The sequence below is a fragment of the Oryx dammah genome, unplaced genomic scaffold (assembly GCF_014754425.2).
Source record: "Oryx dammah isolate SB20612 unplaced genomic scaffold, SCBI_Odam_1.1 HiC_scaffold_14, whole genome shotgun sequence".
In the NCBI taxonomy this organism is placed as follows: Eukaryota; Metazoa; Chordata; class Mammalia; order Artiodactyla; family Bovidae; genus Oryx; species Oryx dammah.
In genome coordinates this window covers 13,894,274-13,917,154 of record NW_024070198.1, presented here as the reverse complement: position 1 = coordinate 13,917,154, position 22,881 = coordinate 13,894,274, and the positions used below count along the sequence as shown (strand labels likewise).

The following is a 22,881-nucleotide window of genomic DNA, read 5'->3' as shown; positions in this document are numbered from 1 at the left end:
TGGCTGCCGAGTCCAGCTGGAGCAGGGTTAAGACAGAGACCTGGGGGCCGGAACTCGTGGGTTCTCATCCCAGCCCTGGCACTGCTTACAAGCCCGAGTAACGAGCCTTGATTCCTGCATGGGCCAATGCTGAGGGCCTGTGGTTCCTGCCTGCTCCAATCATCTGTGTCCCAGAAGGAGACACTAACAAATACTAACAATTATTGAGCTCCTACGAGATATCAGGCACACACACCAAGCCCTTGGCTTATGTCACCACATTGAATCTCCCCAAATCTAGGTTGTCTGCTTTGCGGTACTACTTTGGTCTTGTTTGACAGATGAGAAACCCAAGGCACAGGAAGTTTGAGAAATCTGCTTGAGGTTTGACTGGGGGCAAATCGCAGAGCCAGACATCGAACCCTGGACGACCTGACTCACTTCTGGAGGAACAGCGTTTGTCAATACTGGGCCATGGCTACACCCCTATGATTCCAAAACAAGCTCCCTGAGGGAAGAAGCACGTCCGAAGAACGGTACGGACCTCAGCCCCAGTTACCCCGTCTCCTCTTTCTAGTCCATAAAATAACCCTAATCCATGACTGCATTCCTCCTGAGTATCAGAACAGGCCCATAGAGTTGGACAGGAGCTAAGCCACCATCAAGAATACTCCCCAGAGGGAGAAACTAAGACAGCCTCCCATAATCAGTTGCCTTTCAGCCTGACATGATGACCCCTTAGTCCTCCATGAGCGTGGTGGTGACCATCTAGACTCTTGTGTGTAACTTAGGAGACTTTCCTGTCTGAAGGAGAAGGGGAATGATCACCCAGGCCTGCATCTGAGGAAGATGGGCCCTCACTCAACCTTGAGCGACTGATCACCTTCAGACATATGGGTTCCCCCCACCCCCATGCTCTATGGGATATCCTGACTGAAATGTGTCTTCATCCCTTCAATAGTGATTTTGGAAGACCTGTGATGGGTCAGGCACTTTGTTCTAGGTGCTGGGGGTACAACGATGTCAAAATAAAAACTCTTGTCTTCAAGGACTTTTGATGTAGTAAGGAACACAGACTGCAAACAAGATAAGGAAATTATATGACATGTGAGATGGGGCTTCCCTGATAGCTCAGTTGCTAAAAGAATTTTCCAGCAATTCAGGAGACCCTGGTTCAATTCCTGGGTCAGGAAGACCCACTGGAGAAGGGACAGGCTACCCACTCCAATATTGTTCAGCTTCCTTTGTGGCTCAGCTGGTAAAGAATCTGCCGGCAATATGGAGACCTGGGTTCGATTCCTGGGTTGGGAAGATCCCCTGAAGAAGGGAAAGGCTAACCACACCAGTATTCTGGCCTGGAGAATTCCACAGACTATGTAGTCCATGGGGTCACAAAGAGTCAGACACAACTGAGTGACTTTCACTTCACTTGTGAGATGGTGACTTGTATGTTCTGGAGAAACACAAAGCCAGGAAAGGGGAGAGAGAAGGTGTAGGGAGGAAGGAAGCAATGTTAAATAGCGGGGAGGGAAGGATGTCTGAGAAGGTGATGTGTAAACCTAGTTAGGACTTAAAGGTGATTAAGGGGCCGGTCAGCTGGGTATGTAAGTAGTTGCAAGTGCCAAAGCCCCGAGACAATAGTGTGGTTTGCATATGTGTGTGAAACAGCAAGGAGGCCAGACACAGATGAAGCAGGAGGGAAAGAAACAGGAGATAAGACAGACAGACGAGGAGGACAGGGGCTCCAGAGCACACAGTACCTCCTTGGCACCATCACAACTGTCTTTGACTTTTACTCAGAACGACACAGGGACCCCTTGCAGGGTTTTGAGGAGAGGGGTATCGTGACCCTGCTTGCATTTCTAAGGGGTCATTCTGGCCCATGTCTAGAGATATATAGGGGTAGGGCTGCCACACTGGGCCAGAAACACCAGGTCAGGATCTGAAATATTGACCCTCAGTAAGCATTTCTTGAGAGATGTGAGTTGAATGCCTGGGTGTAAGGCCAGCTGAGAGTCCATGAAAAGAGTAAGACAGAAGTAAGACAGAAGGGGGACCAGGGGACATGGTTACCAGGGCATCGGGAAGCTGGGGCTGTGGCTTATAGACCTTCCAGGTGGAAGGAAGAAGCTAGTGAGACTGGTAACTAGCTGGCCAGCAAGTGGCAAAGCCCATGGTAGCAGCCGGTCCTGCAGGCAGATGGAGTTTGTCCACTCCTAAGCATTTGGTTTCTTCTACTCATCTAATACTTCCTAAACTCCTACTGTGTAGCGGTGCCTTAAACAGAGAGCTCTAAACAAGACAATCAAGAACCTGCTGATTTCATGGGGAAGATGGCTAAGCAATCATATAAATAAGAAATAAAATAATTACAGGTTGCAGCAAGTGCTGTGAAAGATACAGCATTGATATAAAATAACTGGGATCTAAGCAAAGATCTAACTAACCAACCAGTGAAGGGGAAAGAGTATTCCAGACAGAGAATACAGCATGTGCAAAGGGCCTGGGGAGGGAAAGTCCACAGTCACTCTAGGAAATAAAAGGAAAACTCCATGGGTTAGAAAGTTAAGCAGGGGCCTTGATACTCCCCACTTTGGTGGTCCAGGACTGTGAAGGGCTCTGTAGGAGGAATAAGACTGGGAGAACAGATGCTAGGAATACCTGCTGCAGGGAAGTCCTGGGCTCCAGGGATGCTCACTCCCTCAAGAGACCCCAGGAAAAAGCCGTCAGCACCAGCAGGTCCAGGACTCACTCAGAACTTCAAAGGGCACAAATAACTGTTGTTATTAATAAGTGATCCAAGCATTTTTAGGTTTACACCTATTCCATGACAGTCATATTTCTGCTTAAAAACAGAGAGAAGAAAACATAAAAACAGTCATCCCTTGGTGACTGCAGGAGGTTGCTCCAGGTATCTGGTATTTGTGTATATCAAAATCCATGGATGCTCAAGTCCCTGATGTGAAATTGCCATGGTACAGTCGGCCATCCGTATCCACAAGTTTCACATTCACAGTTAAACCTGCAGATGCAAAACCCATGGACAGGAAGGTCCTGACTGTACTGTACTCCTTCTGGGTGGCACCCCAAAACAAAGGAACTCTATACTAACTCTATACTAATTTTAAGCTCAATTTTTTGGTTAAAATGGAAGAAGGAAAAACAAAATCCATGGGAATGCTAATTAAAATTTGTCTTCACCATACATTTTTAAAAATCACAAAATATGCCAGTTCTATTCCAACTAATATGAAAATGTATATTAAATTTATGATATCCCACTAAAGGAGAGATCCTATTCCTCAGAATAATAGGGGAAAAGGATAGACAGTATTTCCCTAGTGGTCCAGTGATTAAGACTCCACACTTCCACTCAGGGGGCACAGGTTTGATCCCTGGTCAGAGAACTAAGATCCCACATGCTGCATGGTGCAGTCAAAAAATTTTTTAAACAAACAAATTAACAAGTGGATAGAATCCTTCTAGATGATACAAACAGATAAACAGCATTTGCCAACAAGAAAAATCAAATCCTCTCTCAAGTACGTCTGAAGTAACAGCAGCAGCATCCTCCCAACTCACAATACCATCATTTCCCCTCTAGAAACCCTGGAAGCCCCACTTCTCCCAGGCTTGAGTGGGGACACCTGACCCCAGCTGGACCAATGGAAGTCTTGCCCAGGAGCCTGGATGGCAACAGAGAAATGGCTAATCAGTCTTGACAGACGGACAGAATGGATGGGAGACTGACTCTGTAGTTCCCTGCCCCTCACCTGCCCCATCTTCTGGGAAGTGAGAAACCATCCAGTCCACCCACAGGTAAAAGCTCTTTCTGTGGCTGGATCTGGGGAACCCAGGATAAGCTGAATACACAAGGGCTGGGGCATCCAGGATTCCCATCCAGGTGCAAAGAAAGCACTTTCTCCTCGGGCCTCCCTTTCTCCATCTAGACCATTGAGTGCCTCTTGCCACTACAGACTGTGGCTCCTGAAGACAAAAGCAGTTTTGGGTGGGAGTCGGGAGGCAGATTTAAAGTTCCTACCTGTCATAGCCTGACTATCAGTGTGTCCCTCACCCCCAAATTCATATGTTGACATCCTAACCTCCAAAGTGACTGTATTTGGAGATAAGGCCTGTGAGGAGGTGATAGGTTAAAGGAGATACTACAGGTGAGGCCTTAACCCTATGGGACTGGCATCCTTATGAGAAGAGGAAGAGGGAAGAGACACCAGCTCGCTCTCTTTCTCTTCTCTCTCTTTCCCTCTCCCTCTCCCCCACCACCCCGACTCTGTCCTGCAAGGACACAAGAAGGCAGCCACCTGCAAGTCAGGAAGAGAGCTCTTACAAGGAATTGAATCAGCTGGCACCTTGGTCTTGGACTTCCCAACCTCCAGAACTGTGAAAAAATAAATTTATTTTGTTTATGCCATGTAGTCTGTGCTATTTTGTTATGGCAGTCTGGGTTGACTAAGAAGTCACCTCTTCCTCAAAACTGGGGATAGGAAGCTCTCCTGTGGTGATAGTTGCCCAGCAGCACTGCCTGAAAGACCTCTTGAACACACACAGCCTGCTGCAGACAGCAGGCACCAGCTTCCGAGGCTTGAGCAGGAAGGTTCTTTGGCAAGCCCCCAAATCTGCCCTGGCCTTGGCCCCTGGCCACCCCACTACCAAGATCCAGGAGCAGACACAATTCTGCTAGCCCCCCTGGGTGTCCATCCTCTGGTCCATTGCCTGGTCCACTCCTGCTGATTCCTCCTCTGGTCCATTCCTGCCGACTCCTCATGGGCAGAGACAGCCCCACTGGGTAAATGAGCAGCCTTGAATAAGGGAGGCACAGCCCAGGACTGGCTGGCCAAGGGGAAATGGCCCCTCCTGACACATTTCCCAGGCTTTCCTGCTGGGACATGTGGAAAGCGCCAGACGGGCAGGGGTGGGGTTGCAGGGGAAGCCATGGAGCACTGAGGACTGGATGGCCCTGAGCCCTTCCCCCAACGAGGCTGCAGTCACCCCAGATGTATATAGAAACTCCCCCACCCTCCGCTTCCATCATCTCAGTGGACCCACGACCTCCCCTAAAGCTCACAAAATGCCATTTTCATTTCATTGTGTTTTCATTCATGTACGAAGAATGAACACTCATTAAGATGGAAGACAGGGAGGCTTCCCAGGTAGCTCTAGTGGCGGTCTCCATCCACCAGTGCTGGAGACTCGAGAGACATGGGTTTGATCCTTGGATCAGGAAGATTACCTGGAGTAGGAAAAGGCAACCTGTTCCAGTATTCTTGTCTGGAAAATTCCATGGACAGAAAAGATCCAAAGGTGGAAGAGAGGGATGACAAAGCAGATCTTTGTCTTATTTAATAGCAAAAGCTTGGTTCCTCAAAATCCAATTTTTGTGTCTTTTTAAAAAATGTTTCATCCTCTCTTTATAGTTTTCTCTCTCTCTCTTAGGCTTACATCTTGCTCTGTGCCCTTTGCTATTACCTCCTGAAGAGACCTGAAAAAAACAGGACCACAAAAGCCTCTCTCCGCCCTCCCTTGGCTTCCCTCCCATCCCCCTTTCTACACACCATGCCCGTTGACGTCATTCTCTCCCTCCAAACCTGTGTCCACAAGCCAAGCTCTCCTGAGAAGCAGACCTGCTTGGGTCCGTCCACTTGGCGTTCTGTGGGTCTCCAGTCCACAGACTCACCTATCTCTTCCCCAAACCAGCCTCTGCTCCTCTCAGCCCTCTCAGGGTCTCCAGCCCTCTCAGGGACCTCACCTGTGCAAAGCCACCTTAGCTCTCAAGCTCGGGCTCTCTGGCTCCTCATTCCCTGATCTAGAGCAGCACAGAGCCCCCCTGCCTGCTGGTCTCTGGCTTCCATCTCCTCCTTAACACACCCAAATGTGCCCTTGCTTGCTCTCCTCTGAACTTCTCCGATAAACTCACAACTGATTACCAGCTGGGGAACTTGGGAAAAGCCAGTTTACTTCCTTGCGCTTCAATTATCCTCTCTGCAAAATGGATATAATGACCTCACTGCAAAGGGCTGTGGTGAGGATGAACTCTGGTACCATATGTAAACTTTGGTACCTAGCACCATGCTCAGTAAGTGCCAAACAAATGTTAATGTATCTCTCCTTCCCCCCACTTCTCTATGATGTGGTTTATCCTCTAGGGGCAAATACGATTTCGAGAGCCACAGTTTGCCAAAGACATCCTGCAATTTTCTGCTTCCAGTCACCAGCTGCAAGGGTATTGAGTGTCATTTCTTTCCCATATTAAACCAGGTTAATATTGTATAAAATAATCTGGTTATTTTTATTATTTACCTAAATTTTTCAGATCAGGTATTTTTAAAATATCTGAATTTTTTTAAATAATTATGATTTTTTAAAGCTTGTCTCAGGAAGTTTTTATAAAACAAAGTAGAAAGAACTCATTCCCTTTAGGCACTATTCTTCCTTTCCATTCTGCTTTTGAAAGGATTTGCAATTGAGGATAAACTATATTTTCACTTAGAAAAGCACATTCCCTCTAGCAATAAAATTCTCTTTTGAATAAATTCCCCACAAAAAGCCATATCTTTATATGTGTAACAGTTTAACAAGAAAATGCTATTGATCTCTTTTCTCTTTCTTATTTTTTCCCATTGTCTCTTTAATGATGAAATTTTAGAACTGCACAATCATATACATTCACACACACCTTTGTCTTTTTATATTTCTTCCCAACAAATCCTCACAAATGAAAGTGATCAGATTTAATTTAAATTATTTTCACTGACATCAGCTTAGGGTCAGATTCTCAGTATCAAAACGAAATGGAAAAGTGAAATAAAATCCAAAGCTCCCATTGAATTATCTTCACAGTTGCCCAAACTTCAATATCTCTCAAGAGAACTGCTTTCAGATCAATAGAGAAGAAAAGGTGGGTTGATGTGTTGAGAAGTGAAGGACAGATGGCTCTGGAGGGTGGAGCTCAGCGCTTGAGCTCTGGGGACAGACCTCTGGGTTGGAGCCCTGACGGTGCCACTTAAAAGCTAAGGGGCCCCATTGGAGCTGCTAACATCCCAGAGTTTCAGTTTTCTCATTTGGGTTGTTGTGAGGATTGAATTAATTCATGTATAACAGGACAGTGGCCAGCATACACTAAGCATTCAGTGACAATAGGAATCACTATTATTCCAACTAAAAATCAGTGCCCATTCCAACTGTAAACCTGGAGGCAGTATAAGTAATGATCAGAACCTTTTCCTCCGACAGCCTGGGTTCAAATCCTGTCTCTACTACTACTTACTAGCTGTGCGACTCCAGGCAAGTTACATAACCATTCTGTGCCTCAGTGGCTCCATTTGTAAAAGTGGTGCTAAACATTACACCTGCCTCATGGAAATGGGAGAATGTGAGATAATGTGGAATACTTAGCACATATAGCACATGCTCAGTGAAGCCTGTCTGTTATTTTTCCTTGCACTCTCTGGAAATATGGTTAATTAACTCAAAACTGCTCCCCCAATCACAGCGAGATTTGCAAAAGGCTAATGCTCTAAGGCTTTCCACTTCAGTTTCTGCTTAGGGGTCAGGCTGTATCACTACACACCTCCTGTTTGCGGGTAATACTTAGATAGCTGGTCAGGGAAGATAGCTGGATCAGTTCAGTTCAGTGGCTCAGTAGTGTCCGACTCTTTGCAACCCTATGAACTGCAGCACGCCAGGCTGGATCAAACGAGGTCAAACAACCCTTCCCTCCACAATTAGCAGCTAGATCTTGGGCACGTGACTTGGGCTCAGCCAATCAGATGCTTCCACCTGGGATGCTGTTTCTGAAAGCAAAGAGCTGGGGCAGGTTGGAAATGGGCAGCGGAGACTGAGGGCAGATCTGTAGAATATTTGTTCGCTTCAACCAGAGCACCTTCACTTTTCCTCTCTCCTAAAATTCTTAATTACAAAAGCAACACATATTCTTTACAACCATAAGAAGCATCCATAAATGTACTCAGAAAGTGTAATTAACCCCTTTGTATAATATCCCCCTCAATTTTTCCTGCCAATTGCCTGAGTCCCTCTGCAACTTTTCCTCCCTATTTAACAGTACTTGGTAGTTATCCCTCAAGGTCTGTGGACATCTATCATGTATGAACCTTATTATGGCTCTATAACTTTCCATGACATAAACTCACCACTATTTTTTCAGACATTCCTCTTTGGACACACACCGTTTTGTCTATTCATTACAACTTTAAAAGCATATTCTCATTGACCCAGCAGGACTTCTAGGACTCAATCCTACAGAAATAAAGCAATAGATTGTACATAAACCCACACATACAAGGTTACTTATTGATTGCCACTTGCTTGGAGTATCAGAAACTGGAAATAACCTAAATTTCCTGACATCTCCCCTAAACTCTGTTTTAATGGCATTTTGTTTGGGGAGGGGGGAGAATGTCAAATGTGAAAAGTGATTTATGAAAACCACTACACAAACCCAGGTAAGAATTGGGAACTTTCAGTTCTTTCCAACAATGAAACTTTAGCTGCCTTTTATTTGGGGGAATCTGGGAGGCAGGAAGTAAAAGTAAGGTGCTTATGTCAAGGTCAGATTATCATAGCACAAGTAGCTCATTGTTGGATCTAGTTCGCCCACATGGACTGCAAATCTGAATCCTCAGAGAGCCCAAGCTCAGGCTTTGCTCCTATTCAGGAAGTCCTAGACCACCATGTCTATAACAATCGCCTGAGAAAGTCATTCAGTCATGTCTGACTCTGTGACCGCGTGGACTATACAGTCCATGGAATTCTCCAGGCCAGAATACTGGAGTGGGTAGCCTTTCCCTTCTCCAGGGGATCTCTCCAATCCAGGGATCAAACCCAGATCTCCCTCACTGTAGGCAGATTCTTTACCAGCTGAGCCACCAGGGAATCCCAAGAGTGCTAGAGTGGGGAGCCTAGCCCTTCTCCAGCAGATCTTCCTGACCCAGGAATCGACCTGGGGTCTCCTGCATTGCAGGCGGATTCTTTACCCGCTGAGCTACCAGGGAAGTTCCTGAGAATCACCTGGGACTCTTGTTTAACTTCAGGTTGACTCAGCAGGTCTAGGGTGGGGTCTGAGATGTTGTTATCTCTAACAAGCAACAAGGTGATGCACATACTCTGGTCCATGGACTATACTTTGTGTTGTAAGGACCTAATCAATTCATATCTGCTGTCTGAGATGATTTTTGCTCATTTTGCAAATAATGTGGTTGATTAGGGTGATCGACCATCTGACTTTTCCCAGGACTATTGAGTTTTTGCATGGAAAATCCTGAGTCCGGGAAACGGGACAGTTAGATTAGGCAGAGTCAGAGGCCTGGAAAGTAATATAAGTGAATGCAGCGATATGGTTGGAGGCACTGGCAAACACAAGAGTCTACCGCAACAGTCCACCGGGAGGCTCTACCCAAGAGTCTCCAGTGTGTAGCCTTGGCATGCATGACCCCTCAATCTCCATCCAGCTGAGAAATTCTGTAATAGAGTTTTTTTTTCTGGTAGCAGTTTTAAGTTTCCATAGGCGATAGGTCACTACAAAATGTTAGAAATTGAGGACTGCCCAGAAAAAGAGATGAAAATGCTTCTAAGAGAGATCAGGAAAAGACTCTACCCACCCACTCAATTGAGTAGGGTAGTCAAGATGGCCCCCGAAGGTCCTCACCTCCTGTATTCACACCCTTATGTGGCTCTCTTCTACAATGGATAGGGTTAAACGCTGTCACCAATAAGATATTGTGGAAGTGGAGTGTGACTGTCAAGGCCAAGTCATGAAAAAACAGAGGCTTCAGCATTGTCTCACTGCTTTTTTGACCACTTGCTCTAAAGGAGGTCTGCTGCTTGGATACCCAAGCAGTCCTAAGAGAGACTCAATGCAAGATACGGAGACCTCCTGCCTTATGAGGGAGCCATCTTGGAAGTGAATCTTCCCGCTTCAGCCAAGCCTCCAGGTGATGCAGCCACAGCCGACATCTTAACCCCAAGCTTACGAGAGACTGACACAGCCACACAGCTGAGCCGTTCTCAAACAAGCATTCTGAAAACGTCAAGGATCAAAGACCCAAGATGAAAAAAAAGACCTATGATGTCACAAACTGGCAGCCATCAGGGCCACAGACAGGCTTTATTTTGCCTGCACGACGTCTCAATGCTAATTAGTTACCAACATCAAAACAGAGTGCGTGCATGCGCGCTAAGTCGCTTCAGTCATCAGAGTATTCCCATGCAAATCTGGATTTCCATCACCTCCTGAAAAATTGGAAGTGTTCATTCCTACAGGTCAAGGACAGGCCAGACTGAGCAGCTCCTGCCACTTTAAAGGGGATTGGTATGTCTTGTATCAGCACACACACCAACCCCAGCTGTCTTTCCCTCATTCGTATCACTTGTTAAATTACCTCCTGGCCCTCCTGATTTTATGGTCCTTGACTTAGAGATCAGAAAACTTCTTGTCAGTTGTTCTCTAAGTGTGGTCCTGGGACCAGCAGGATGAGCATCACCTAGTCATGCAGATTCTTGCATCAATCTAGAAACTCCAGAGTGAAGCCCAATAATTTGTATTTCAACAAGCCCTCCAGGAAATTCCAAAGCACGCTAACTTTGAGAACTAGTGTTTTTCCCAAATAAGAGACAAGGTTTCTAGTCTTGACAAATAAGGTTTCTTGCATTTGGAAACTGTTGGTCTCCCAGGGCTGCCATTTTAAAAAGTACTACAACTTGGTGACTTAGAACAACAAAAATGGATTGTCTTGGGGCTCCCGTGCTGGTCCAGTGGCTAAGACTCTGCTCTCCCAATGCAGGGGGCCTGGATTTGACCCCCTGGTCAGAGAACTAGACCCCACATGCCGTAACTAAGAGTTTGCATGCCACAGCAAAGATTGAAGAGCCCGTGTGTGGCAACTAAGACCCGGCGCAGACAAATATTTTTTTTAAATTGAGGCACTTCTCGTCTAGAAGTCTGAAGTGGGCTGCCGCTGAAAGCTGCAGGCGAATCTTACCTAGACTTCCCGTAGCTTCTGGAGGTTTGTCGGGAATCTTTGGCATTCCTTAGGTTGCAGATTCATCACTTCAGTCCTCCATCCCTACACGGCATTCTCCACGCATGTCTTCACCTCATCTTCCTTCTGTGTGTGTCTCCCTGTGTTCCAATTTCCCCTTCTTATAAGGACTCCAGTCAGATTGGATGAGGGCCACACCAAAGATCTCATTTTAACTTGATTACTTCTGTAAGGACCCTATTTCCAAATAAAGTCACATTCCTATGTACTGAGGGTTAGACATGTAACATTTTTTTTTCCCCCTTCGGGGAATAGAGATGCAATTTAACCCATAACAGAATCCGTTTTCAGCTGTTCAGAGCGCACTTAAAATGCTGAGGGTCCAGCTCTACTAATATGCAGCGCCAGCCCCCAGCCCCACCAGAAATGCCAGCAGTCTGTACCCAGCATGATCTGAGAGTCACAGAAGAAGGAAGCTGTAAGCAATTTAGTCTCAAATAATGTGCGCACCTGCCCTTGATTCCTGACACCTGTGTGAGTGTGTGTGTATACACATATACACTTATATAAATACAATAGTGTTTTTCAATTGAGGACTATGCTACAATATACCAGACACCGGATAGACTAACAGACAGTGAACAGCCAATCCTAATTCTCTGTTGTGACCTTACGTTTCTGTGAGCCTCAGATTTCTCAGCTGCAAACTGAGGGACCTGGATGATCTATCCATAATCTCCCTTCCAGCCCTAAAAATCTGTGACTAATTGACAAATGAACTTTCCATTTCAAAATATAAGATCCCCTACTCTGTCATTAAATAAATCACTGTTATGTTGGACAGTATGACTGTACGTAATGAATCAACATGGTTTTGTCCAATATCTGTTGTAAGCAAAACATCTTGTCCTCTTTTCACAAAGCATTTGAGTTAAATGAGTCTGTGAGTTGCTCAGATAAAATTCTTGAAGTATCGATGGTCAGAAATGAGTGAGTAGATTTCTATGGTCAGAAATGAGTGAGTAGATTTCTATGGTCAGAAATGAGTGAGTAGATTTCTGACCCCTGGATAGTCTAGGGAGGGGGTTGGCAGTGGTGAGAAGCTATAAGGAATGGATTGGCTTCTGGGCTGTGGTGCACGGTTATGAATATTGCAACATGATAACTCTCACCCAGAAAACCCACCACGTAATCCAGGGCTAAATTTCCACCCTGTCCCAGGGTTCTAACTCAAGTTGACTCTACTTCAAAAGAAGGAAAGCTTGTTTGGCCAAAAACCCATGAAGCATCAGTTTCAGGAATGTGACATGCTGTTAAACCACAGCCGTGTAAGCTTGCGGCTGCTGAGATTTTCCAAAGATGAAAGTTTCACTTTTCAAAGGAAAACATGGCACCGTGAAGCTGGAGAGACATAAGGTGAGTGGCGTCGATTGGCCCCAGGAAACATTCTCTCCCAAAGAACACCTCTTATGCGTGAGTGTGTTCCAGAGGAGGGCAGGGAGATACACAAGAATGGGCTGAATTTATAAGATTCCAGTGATGACACACAGTGCCTACCTGTGAGTAACTTTTCAGGAGATGGAAAGAGAGGACAGTTGGGCAGAGTCCAGCATCAGCGTGCAGCATCATGGAGACCAGGGACCGCTGGGGAACATCTCAGAGCATTACCCCAGAAGCCAGGTCAAGTGGACGGTCAGCATAGCACAGCCGTGAGAGGTCTGGGGGTGCGAGAGCAGACGCAGGACTCGGGAGCCGCGAGCACCAGGTCACAGGGCAGGAGAGAGGTCTTCCAGCATCAGCATAGGGGTTCAGCGTCTCTCTGAGGACACACGTCAGACTCCCCAGGTCCCACCTCATTTGACTCGGAGCTTCAGCGGAATGATCACCAAGGATGGCTGAATGCCTCTGAAAGACGCTGTCAGGATGTCCCATCTCCCTAGATTAGAGTTCATCTGCATTTCAAAGTAAAATTAGAATCTGAGCAATTGAATTGATACAGAACCACGTCCTGGGCTCTAGATGTCTCGCGTTTTCCTTACATGGTACTAACATTTCCTTTCTTCTCACTTACCCTCCTCTGGCCTTCAGAGCAGGTCTGAACCTGCATTTACTATAGCAGTCCTCTCACTGTTGGAAGGAAGGTGGGGCCCCCACAACCTCTCTATAAACATTCCTGGTTCCTCACACAGTGCTTTTGTGGGCTGGCTTCTAGGCTTGGAGAGGGTCATCTGAACACTGACTAGTATGCCCACATACGTTGAAAAGCATAGGCCCCACTCCCAGAAAACCGAGAGCCATTTTTCAGGGATGGCGAAAGCAACATAGGCAGTACATGGACAAGGCTTGAAACCAGAGCCAGCTGACCTTAGATTCACAGCGGATGGTGGCTGCTTCTGAAACCAAAAGATGGTACAGATCAAAGATCAACCCAGCCAGGGTGACCCTCCCGGAGGGGCCTAACAGCCATGACCAGGCCTGAGACTGAGGCTAAACCACGGGTGATTGTGGCCTCTTGCTGTCTGGGGTAAAAGGAGGCCCTGGGCCAGAGTCTGTGGACACTGGATTTCATGGACACTGGTGGGGGAGCCATTGGGTGCTGAGCTTGGCATAGCAGGGAGAAGCCCGCCCCCTTGTGGATCTCCGGGGGGTGGCAGGATGCAAAAAGCACCCTGAAACCTCCAAGAAGATGTGGGTTCTGGGAGGAGCAGCCACTTCCTGTCTCTGCTCCCATTTCCCCAGTTGCCTGCAGTCTCCTGATCTGGACTGTCACAGGACAGAGGGTGGTGGAGGCGGGGGGGGTACATAAAGGGAAGTTAGGAGGTGGACACTCCTGGACCTAGCCATCTGTAAGAGAAAGAGAGAAATCAGGCAGGTGTTATTAGATGTTGGGAGAAAAAGAAAGAAGGAAAAGGCAGCAGGAGGTCCTTCCTGGTTCTGCCACTTCCTGGGTGGCCCTGGGCAAGTTACAGTCCCCCTCTGGGCCTCCTGGGGCTACACTGGTGAAGGCCACAATCCCAACACATGTGCTGCTGACTAAGCTGGAAGTCTTCACATGTCTGTCCTGACAGTAATCTGTCCTTGGTGATACCATACCCCTGACTGAAGAGAGAATGGGAGGCTGCCAGGGCAGGAGGTACATGAAGAAAGGGAAACAGAGGGCCAGCTGGCAGGTTCAGCCAAGGCCCAGGAGGGCCCAGCACTGTGCCAGGCCCCTGGGAGCCCAAAGAGTCTTTTCTTACAGTGGTCTCCCCATCTCCCCCAACTTCGGCCAAGTCTACAACACACTGACCTCCTCCTCCGGAAATGCTTCTCCACCAGGTGACATATGGACACTGATCTGTAGGAGCCTGGGCTGTAGAACGCACCTGCCCAGACCACGTGACCTGGCCCTTCTAAAGCCACACGGCAGCCCACAAACGTTGATCCTGCCTCACCTCACACACATGCAAACCGCCTTTACTCAGTACTAAGCGCATTATCAAAGATTGTGTTTTTAACGTATTTTTGAGATAAATTTCTGTACTATTCTGTAATCGATGAGTATAATTAGGCTAATTGCTCTGGGAAATGCAAGCCAGAAGCACTTTCCTCCAGAGCTCTCAGGATAAAAAATAAAGGCAGATTTTAAAAATTAAATTACATGATAAAATGGCTCAAATTTCCTTCTGCACTATGCTCATAGAGACACACGGTCACGGAGTCACCTAAGACAGTGCTTTGAAACACTGACCATCCTCTGGCAAAAAGAGAAGTATTGAAACTCTTAATGTCCTCAGGCTACTGTGTTCCTAACTGAAATGATCCAGGGTGAATGTTATGGGGGGAAGGGTCAGCTTTGCACACCGAGGGACACTAAAGCTTTGACTGGAAAAAAAAAAACACAACAAAACTGTATTTTCTCATTAAAAAAAAAAAAGGCATTATAAGGTTATTATAAGGTATTATAAATTATTCTGTAAATACCCCTTAAAATATCAGAGGATTCCAACTGAAGTTACAATCCAAGTTTCACCTAAAAAACTAAAGTCAGGTAGAACATGTAACTCTCATTGTAGTCAGAATTCTTTTCAAACACCTATTTAGACCACCCAGTTTTTCTGCAGTGTTGCCAGATTCTAAAATTGTAATGAAAATTTTAAAGTCCAAAACCTACAAGCCATCAGAGGTTCAGTAAGCAGATTGTGCCATTTCAAAACTGAAAATGTGCTTGCATAAGCAAGTCACCGGGCTAACCTTTCTGGATTGAGAGTCTGGCCTTCAGTTCAGAACATGGCTATGCCAGGGTCAGAAATGTGACAAAATTGCGCTTTCGCGGAGGTTAGCCAAGGTTCACAGGGTCATGACTGGGCCATTTTATCAGTCATGTCAGGCTCACACCCTATTGCCTGGCATAGATAAAAACTTTATCTGTCAGTCTGCAAATCTACTCTTCCTGCCTTATTTTCAATAAAGAAAACCTGGATTTGCTTATCTAAACCAAAGATTGGCCTTTTCCAATACTGTTTTCATATGCAACTTCAGAGTAAAGGAAGCAGGCCAGTGATTTGGGGTCTTAGTCAATAACTTTGTCTTACCTGAAAGACAAATTTAATTTCAGAAAACAGTTCTAGCACTATGCAATACCATAGATTTATGTGTATTGAATGTACTAATTATGAAAGTGTTATATTAGAAGAGGATCAATTCAAAGTGTTCTCTTTTCAAATTCAACTTTCTCTAAAGTAAAGCAAACCCCTTCTCATTTTTTAAATTAACTCTGATAGCTTTTCCAAATAGAGAATATAAACTATCATGGAAAAATTTACTAAATTACCTTTGGACTAACTCACACACACATATATATTTTCTAATAACTACTAAGAGGAAAAAAACAGGTAAGATTTCTTCTTCCCAGAAAATAGATAGGCACAAATGACAAAGTCATGCCTGTAGACATTAGAAATCTAGTTAAATATATGAATATAAAACCGGTGAGTTTTTTTCCCACAGGAATATTAAATGCAAGACAAGCACCTTCAGATTTTATTTTATTTGGAAACTATCCAAATTCATTATTTTAATATTTAAAGACTGTGGTACTGTAGAAGAGACACATAAATATTATAATATACATTTAGAAATTAAATATAATCAAATCAACACGACACTAGGTAAAAATGCCTATGTACACTTCAAATAAGTCTGAGGTCTGGGCTTTCCGGCCCATCAGATTTCCCCCTGGAAACGGGTGAACCTGGCCGGGAGATCGTCCACAGGATACACAGTGGGGCTCGTTTTCATTGTAGGAGGTCCATTTAGAAGCTGCCAGTCACAATGCCTGGCCAGCTCCACTGTAAATATTTTGAGAAGAATTTTTGCAAACTCTTTCCCTACACAGCTCCTAAGGCCTCCTCCAAATGGAATGAAGCTGAACCTGGATGCATCCTCTGGGTGAGGCAGCAGAAAGCGGTCAGGATTAAATTCCTCCTTGTTGGTGAAGATATCAGCAACATCATGAGTATCGCAGATACTGTAGATTACATTCCAGCCTTTGGGAATCTGGTATCCCTGCAAAAGATTATGATGTCCAAAGAGCTAACAAACTGAAATTCAACTGTCAACAGGAAAAAAAAAAATCTAACACTTATATCCTTGGCAGAGTTATGAGTTGAAAGAAAAGGAGGAAAGAGAGGTGGAGAGAGAAAAAAAGACATTCAGGGGCAGAGCAATGTTATCAAAAGAAATGTGAGTCAAAGCACAGGAAACAAACGGAGATTTAAAACTACTACACAAAAGGTAGGGGCGGGTGAGAGAGAACTTTTAACTTACATTTAATTCAAAAGTCTTAAGGGCAACCCGAAACCCTCCTGGAACTGGGGGGTTCAGTCGAAGGGTCTCTTTAATAACACACCCAATGTACTTAAGCTGTTCCAAAATTTCCACATCCAACTTGTTGTCTTGATTGCCTTTGCAAAGTAAACCCTATCAAAACAGTCACACAGAGTGAACGGTTATTCTGCGCTCCAATAAAATCAGCCCAGCAGACGTAAACAGGGCTTAAGTGGCGGCTGGACCCAAGGAGCCTCATGATCCCAGAGTGTGGGGGGAAACAAGGAGCAGCTAGTGACCATTTGCCTCCACCCCTGGGCCCAAACCATTATTTACAGTTCCAAGATAATGCAGCTCACCAGTTAGAACCACCGAGTTTCTCCCCCTCCCCCAGTCCCCACCAAGGCTGCTGGCTGCCACCGCAACCCCCTAGGGGTTCCCCATTCATGCCCTTGAACACACAGACCCAAGAAAGTCTGAAAATCTCCAAGGATCCACCAAAAGTGGAGAAGAAACACAAGGGTGAACCCTGCCAGGGTGGGATCACAGCTCAAGATTCCTTCCTTCTTATTCACACAGTTAATTATCTTTTCCACCATCCAACCCACCCACCCTTGGCCCTGTACTTCCCAGATACTCAAGAAAGGCAGCACACTTAACTATTGGGAACTTGGCTAGAGAGCTGCTGAGGTTTTTAAGCTAATAGCCACCGCCCCCAACCCCCCAACCCTCCCCCACACACCCAGCCTCAGCTCATGCCAACACCCCACCCCCACTGCCAGTGCCCCTACCTTATTCTTCAGCTCCTCTCGAACTTTCTGGAGAACATGTGGGTAGAGCCCCAAGTAAGTGATCAGAGATGTAGCTGCGCTGGCCGTGGTTTCATGCCCTCCAAAGAGAAGCTCTGTTGAAGATTGCTTTAATGCCTACAAGTGGATGAAGACCAACGTTTTGACAAGTCTGCATGCAATTTTACAGAGCAACTACTCAGAATAGAACTGAGGATTCAGGAGGGAAGATGAGAAGGGCTGAAAGTCGACTGACAGAAAATCCATTTAAACAAAATGCTAAGACCCTTTAGTTCAGCTGGAGCCGGGAAGGCCAGTAAGTTCTCGCTCTCTTTGGAACTCTTAAAGCGTTAGTTGTATTAAAGTCACCCAACATTACTCACATCTTGCGAATTCCAACTTTCCCTTTAAAACCTGAAAGGGATGGGCGACGAAGCCTCTCCTCCGAGCTCTGTAGACCCGGTATCTCAACCTCTGGGTCCAGTCCCTGGGGTCTGGGAGGGCTTCTCATTCTGGGAACCTGGGCCCCTCTGCGTGCACTTTGGAGACCCTAGGAACTGCTTTTGGGAAGCCAGGGGATCAAACTCCGCTGTGCCGCTCCTGAAGCTGCGGCTTACCTGCATGTCCAGCCTCTCTCCTCTCTCCCACGAGTGCTCGATCAACAACTGCAGGGCATCTTTGCAGCCCCCGCCCGCCTCCGCCGCCCGCAGCCTGCGGATCTTGGCGCGAATGTTCTCCTCGATGCGCGCGTGGATGAGGTCGCGCGCCTTCAGGCCCTGAGCGCAGAGAGCGCACCGCGGTGAGCAGACGTCCGGATCCCGCGCCCCCGGAGCCCTAGCTCCGAACCCCACAAGGCGCCCTTACCCGGTACAGTCCGCTGAAGGGCACGTCTATGGGCAACGAGAAGAGATTGCGGGTCATTTCCTCGAAGGCCTCTACCAGCTGCTGCTCGTCTTCCCCGCCGCTCGCCACCCGGGACTCGCAGCCCAGCAGGATGCGCATGGCAATGCGGAACATAAGGCGCTTCACCTGGGGGTAGACCAGGAGGCCGCGCTCGCCACAGCTCAGCCACTGCTCCAAGTAGTTGCCCACCTCTTCGGCGATCACTGGCACGTAGCACTGAAGCGCCTCGCGGCTGAAGGCCTGCATAATCACCTGAGCTCCGAGGAGGGAAGAGTATTAAAGCCCGGCCCCACACGCCCCTCTTGCCTCCCAGGGTCTCCTTCTAGACATCTACAACCCCACCAGACCCAAGGCACTTCCTGGCTGGGAAAGCTACACTGGGTTTGAGAGGGTCCCAGCCGATGCCTTATGCAGCTGGCGCTCGCCCAGCACCTGTCTGCCCGAACCCCTTACTCGAATCGGGTCCCACTTCCTGTCCAGGCGCTGCCACCCCTCCCTCACCTTCTTGCGCTGCTTGTGCGAGGAATCGTGCAGGTTAGAGAGGCACCCAGAACCCAGGATAGTGCGCACTGACGCGGGCCAGTGGACCGACACCAGCCGGTGCTCCCCGAGCAAAATGCGCCGCACGTTGTCCGCTCCCATCACACGCACCGTGGGCCGCCCGAACAGATGCGTCTTGTAGATGAAGCCGTATTTCCTGCGCTTCATCTGCAGGAACTTCCTTCGCTGCGAGAGGAAAGCGGAGGAGAGAAGCGGGCGTGAGGGGGCGCCGGGGAGCGCCGAGCCTCCCGCCAGTCCTGATCCTAGCCCCAGTCACCTCCCTCCCGGGGGGCGCTTCAGCGGAAGTCTGGAGCCGAGTCGGGCTCGGGAGAATCGTCCAACCCCGCCCCAAGCTCCTTTACCTGTAGCACCATCTGCAGTGTTTCCCCAAAGAAGGGGAAGCCCATCGTTCCGGGAGGCAAAGGGAGGGCACAACTGCGGTCCCGGCTGCTCACGCAGTACAAGTCCCAGAGCTTGATCGCGGCCAGGAAGAGCAGCAGTGGCAGCACGAAGGTGCAGAGCGCACTGGCCAGCAGTGCCGGGAGCCCCATGGCGCGCCGCGACCTTTCGCGCCACCTGCCGCCACCCTCAGCGCTCTGAATCCCGCCGCGCGCCCGCTTTATAGGCGGCCCAGGTTGCTGCCCACGTTACCTTAGACAAATTAGTTCACCCAAAGTTCATCTTTAATTGCGGATTGGGCCCCTGGCTCCTCCCCCCGCGAGGCGCTGCCCAAATCTTTAACCGTTTGTTCCGCGCCGAGGCAGAGGCGGCGCCGCGGCGGCTTCTCTCGGAGCGCGCCTCCTGGGGCGCGGGGCTAGGAGCAGCCTGCTGCCCCCATACAAAGTGTGCGGGGCTCCCGGACGGCGGCAGGGGCTCCGGCGAGCGGAAATCCCACGCCCCGGGCTCCCTGGCGGTCTCTTCGGAATCCCTCCCGTCGGATCCGACGGGAGGTCCCAGCCCAGAGCTGCCTGCACCCTCTGTTTTACGGGGCCCCCTTCCACCTGCAGAGGAAGTAAAGGGGAGTGCGTTCAGGGATCTTCAGCTGCCTTGTCCTGCAGGTGAGGAAATTGAGGTCCAGAACGCGGAGCAAAACTCAGGCCTCCTGACTCTTCCAGAGACCCCACAGAAGAGCCCAGAGCCAGGAACCAAGTGATAGTTGCGGGGATTCACGACCGGCTGACCACTAATTCCCAGCTCCCCAAACCCCTCGAGGCTCACACCGTGAAGTCTTGGAAGGTCCTACTTAAAGGTTCAAGAGAGCCTCCAGATCCTCAGGACTCCAGGTGCAACCCTGCTCAAGTCTGAGCTCTGACTCTGACTCTGACTCCCTAGCCCGGGACCGCAGGGGCAATTCATCTGCGGCTCGGCGGCAAACAGCGCTCTGCAATCCGGCCGAAGCCGGATTCCGAGGGCCCTGGGGTTAGCAACTCCAGCTAGGCAGAAGGGAAGAGGGTCCTTAATCCTCGCAGGATAAAGACACTGAGATGCAGGAGGATGGATGGAAAGCCCAGAGTTTGGGCTCTGAGTCCCGGATCCATCTCTACTTGGATCTTGGGCAAGTCACCGCACATCCTTGAGCCCGTTTCCTCCTCCTTGATGTGGAGGTGACCTTTCCTGACCAGTCTACACCTCCAGGTAGTTGTGTTTCCAAAAGGGGTTTATGGTTGCACATACTCTTCCCAGCCCCAGGCTAGGCTACCTTGCCAGGGTGACCTGGGCTCTCCAGCTCCCATCGGGCAGAAACTCACCCAGAGGAGAGTGGGTGCTGGGTCCTAAACCCAGGCCTCTACCGGCCTCTATTAAGAGTGTTGAGAGAATCCTGACTGGGAAGTGGGTCTTCTGGCCATTGCCCACCTATACGATTGGCCGCTCCTGCAGCCACAGCCTGGAGCTCCGGACACTGCGAGAAGCGCACGTGCGCTCCCCGTTTCCAACCCTGTCGAGCCAGTGGGACAGGGTCCGAACTGCCCCGGACCAGTCAGGGCCACTCGCTCCCTCGGTTTCAGCGCTGAACCCACCAGCCGCGCCGAAAACGAAACAACAATGTATAAGTTTGTTTAAAGCCGAAGAGCGGCTCTCACAGGAGCGAGCCTCGCCTTGGAAAGCGTCCCTTGGAGATGGAAAACACGTCGATCCTGAGAGCTGTTAAGTTAAATACGCGACCTTCCCGCGCGGTCCCCCAACCCGGCGGGTCCCGCAACGTCTGCGGAGTCGCCTGGACCTCAAGCTCGCAGAAACGTTCCACGCCTGGCTAGCCCCAGGATGTCTTTCGGCGAATCGGCGGTTCACCGTAACCCTGCATTGGTGTTTCAGAAGTGTTCCGGGGAAGGGTCTCGCCCACAATCGTTTCTTCAAATGAACTGACAACTGTAAACAGTGACAGACCACTTCGGGGCACCGGCTGGAACCGGGCGAGACGCGCTGGAGGTAATTCTCAGAAACCCCAGGCCCGCCCCTTTCTGGACGGTGCCTCCGGCCGGTGAGCAAAGCAGGCCAGCGGGGGCGTGACCTGGGGCCCAGTCCCAGTCCTCCGGCCTGACCCGCCTGTGACCCCTGCGGGCCGGACCGTGACATCTGAGTGAACTCTGCAGGGCCATCTCGCCAAGTTCAGCGCGCGCCGGGTCACAAGATGAGCGGGGCCTGCCCGCTGGAAATCGCCACAAAGGGGGAAAATGTTTTACTCTATCTACGATCCAGACCTGCGTGGGCGACCGGGGGAAAGGATTAAATGGGACAGTGAAGAGCACTAAAGAGCATGTTGAAGAGGGGAAGGGTCCTCTTGACCAACCCAATAAGAACTTTGATCTAGAAACCTTGCCAGGCTTTCTTGGGTGCTGGTGGGTAGGGAGAGGGCTTCGTTAGCTGGAAAACAAAATAATGTTTCTAAGATGTTTACAAAACAGACTGGTGGTAAGGGTTGGCAGGGGTGGGGAGTAGTTCTTCGCTGGGCAGGGAGGTGAGCTCCTGACTGCAGTCAGCTGAAGCACCCCTCCCCCACCTTTCTCGCTTCAACACTTTCTTCCCTCGTCTTGAGCAGGTTCCCACCCCTTCGGTTCTAAACCTGCTGTACTCTCTGGTTGGGGCTCTTCTATCCCCGGACACCCCTGGCTGGTTCCTTCCAAAGTCGAATGCCACTCTTTCCAGCCCCCAGCAGGCCCAGCAGAGCCGCCAGGCACTCTGTATGACAGGCCTGTTTTATTCTCTTGAAATAGCTCTACCATCATCAGAATGTCTTGCTCGTTTGTTAGTTTATTTAGTCTCTTTCCTTTGAGAGCACACCAAGTCCAAGAGGGTAAGAATCGCATCTGCCCCTTCCTCAGAGAATCAGGGGAAGCAAGAGCTCTGATTTTCCTTGAAATGATGAGTCGATGTGTCACTGGCAAGTCACAGTAAAACTGAAGCTGCCCTTTCAGAGGCTTATAGTTTAGTACAGACCACACAGCGCCTAAATCAGGTATCTTGCAACCTGGGAAGTCCAGGCTTCTGAGAGCCCCGCCCCATCTATCTCTCCTCAAATCAGAATCAACCCCAAGCCCTGGTCTTCCCACCACCTCACCCTAGTGGAGTTTCTGGGCTGAGAGGTTCTCTGCAGTGTCAGGAGCGCCCTGAGGGCAGGCCTCAGATCTACCACTTTCACCGGCTCTGAGGCTCTGGCGCCTGCCTGCAGATCCCATGGCGCCAGGGCCTGCGGTGGGTGATGAATTGTTGCAGATGGGGGTTATGACTGTGTCAGTTGAGCTCAGAAGGGCCCGCTGCGCTCCTGCTCCTGAACTACTGGGCCCTGCCTAAGCCTGCTTCCTCCCCTTCCCTTCTGGCCCCAGGATCCACCTTAAGCCTAAGGTCAGGAGGGC

The 22,881-nt window shown here is 48.9% G+C and overlaps 1 protein-coding gene across 2 annotated transcripts; it reads right to left on the bottom strand.

Moving 5' to 3' along the window:
• Positions 1-16,001: 16,001 nt before the first annotated feature.
• LOC120873701 (cytochrome P450 26A1) lies at positions 16,002-19,793 on the bottom strand. 2 transcript variants are annotated; one of them, XM_040254536.1, is made up of 7 exons: positions 19,393-19,793; positions 18,992-19,216; positions 18,452-18,742; positions 18,205-18,363; positions 17,591-17,725; positions 16,800-16,952; positions 16,002-16,538 (listed from the first exon to the last, which is right to left on the bottom strand). In XM_040254536.1, the coding sequence occupies exons 1-7, from the start codon at positions 19,579-19,581 to the stop codon at positions 16,197-16,199; spliced, it is 1,494 nt and encodes a 497-aa protein (XP_040110470.1). In that variant the 5' UTR covers positions 19,582-19,793; the 3' UTR covers positions 16,002-16,196. The 2 variants fall into 2 exon arrangements, with proteins under 2 accessions (XP_040110470.1, XP_040110471.1); XM_040254537.1 differs by having other exon boundaries at positions 18,452-18,616; positions 19,393-19,617.
• Between the last annotated feature and the right edge of the window lie 3,088 nt (positions 19,794-22,881).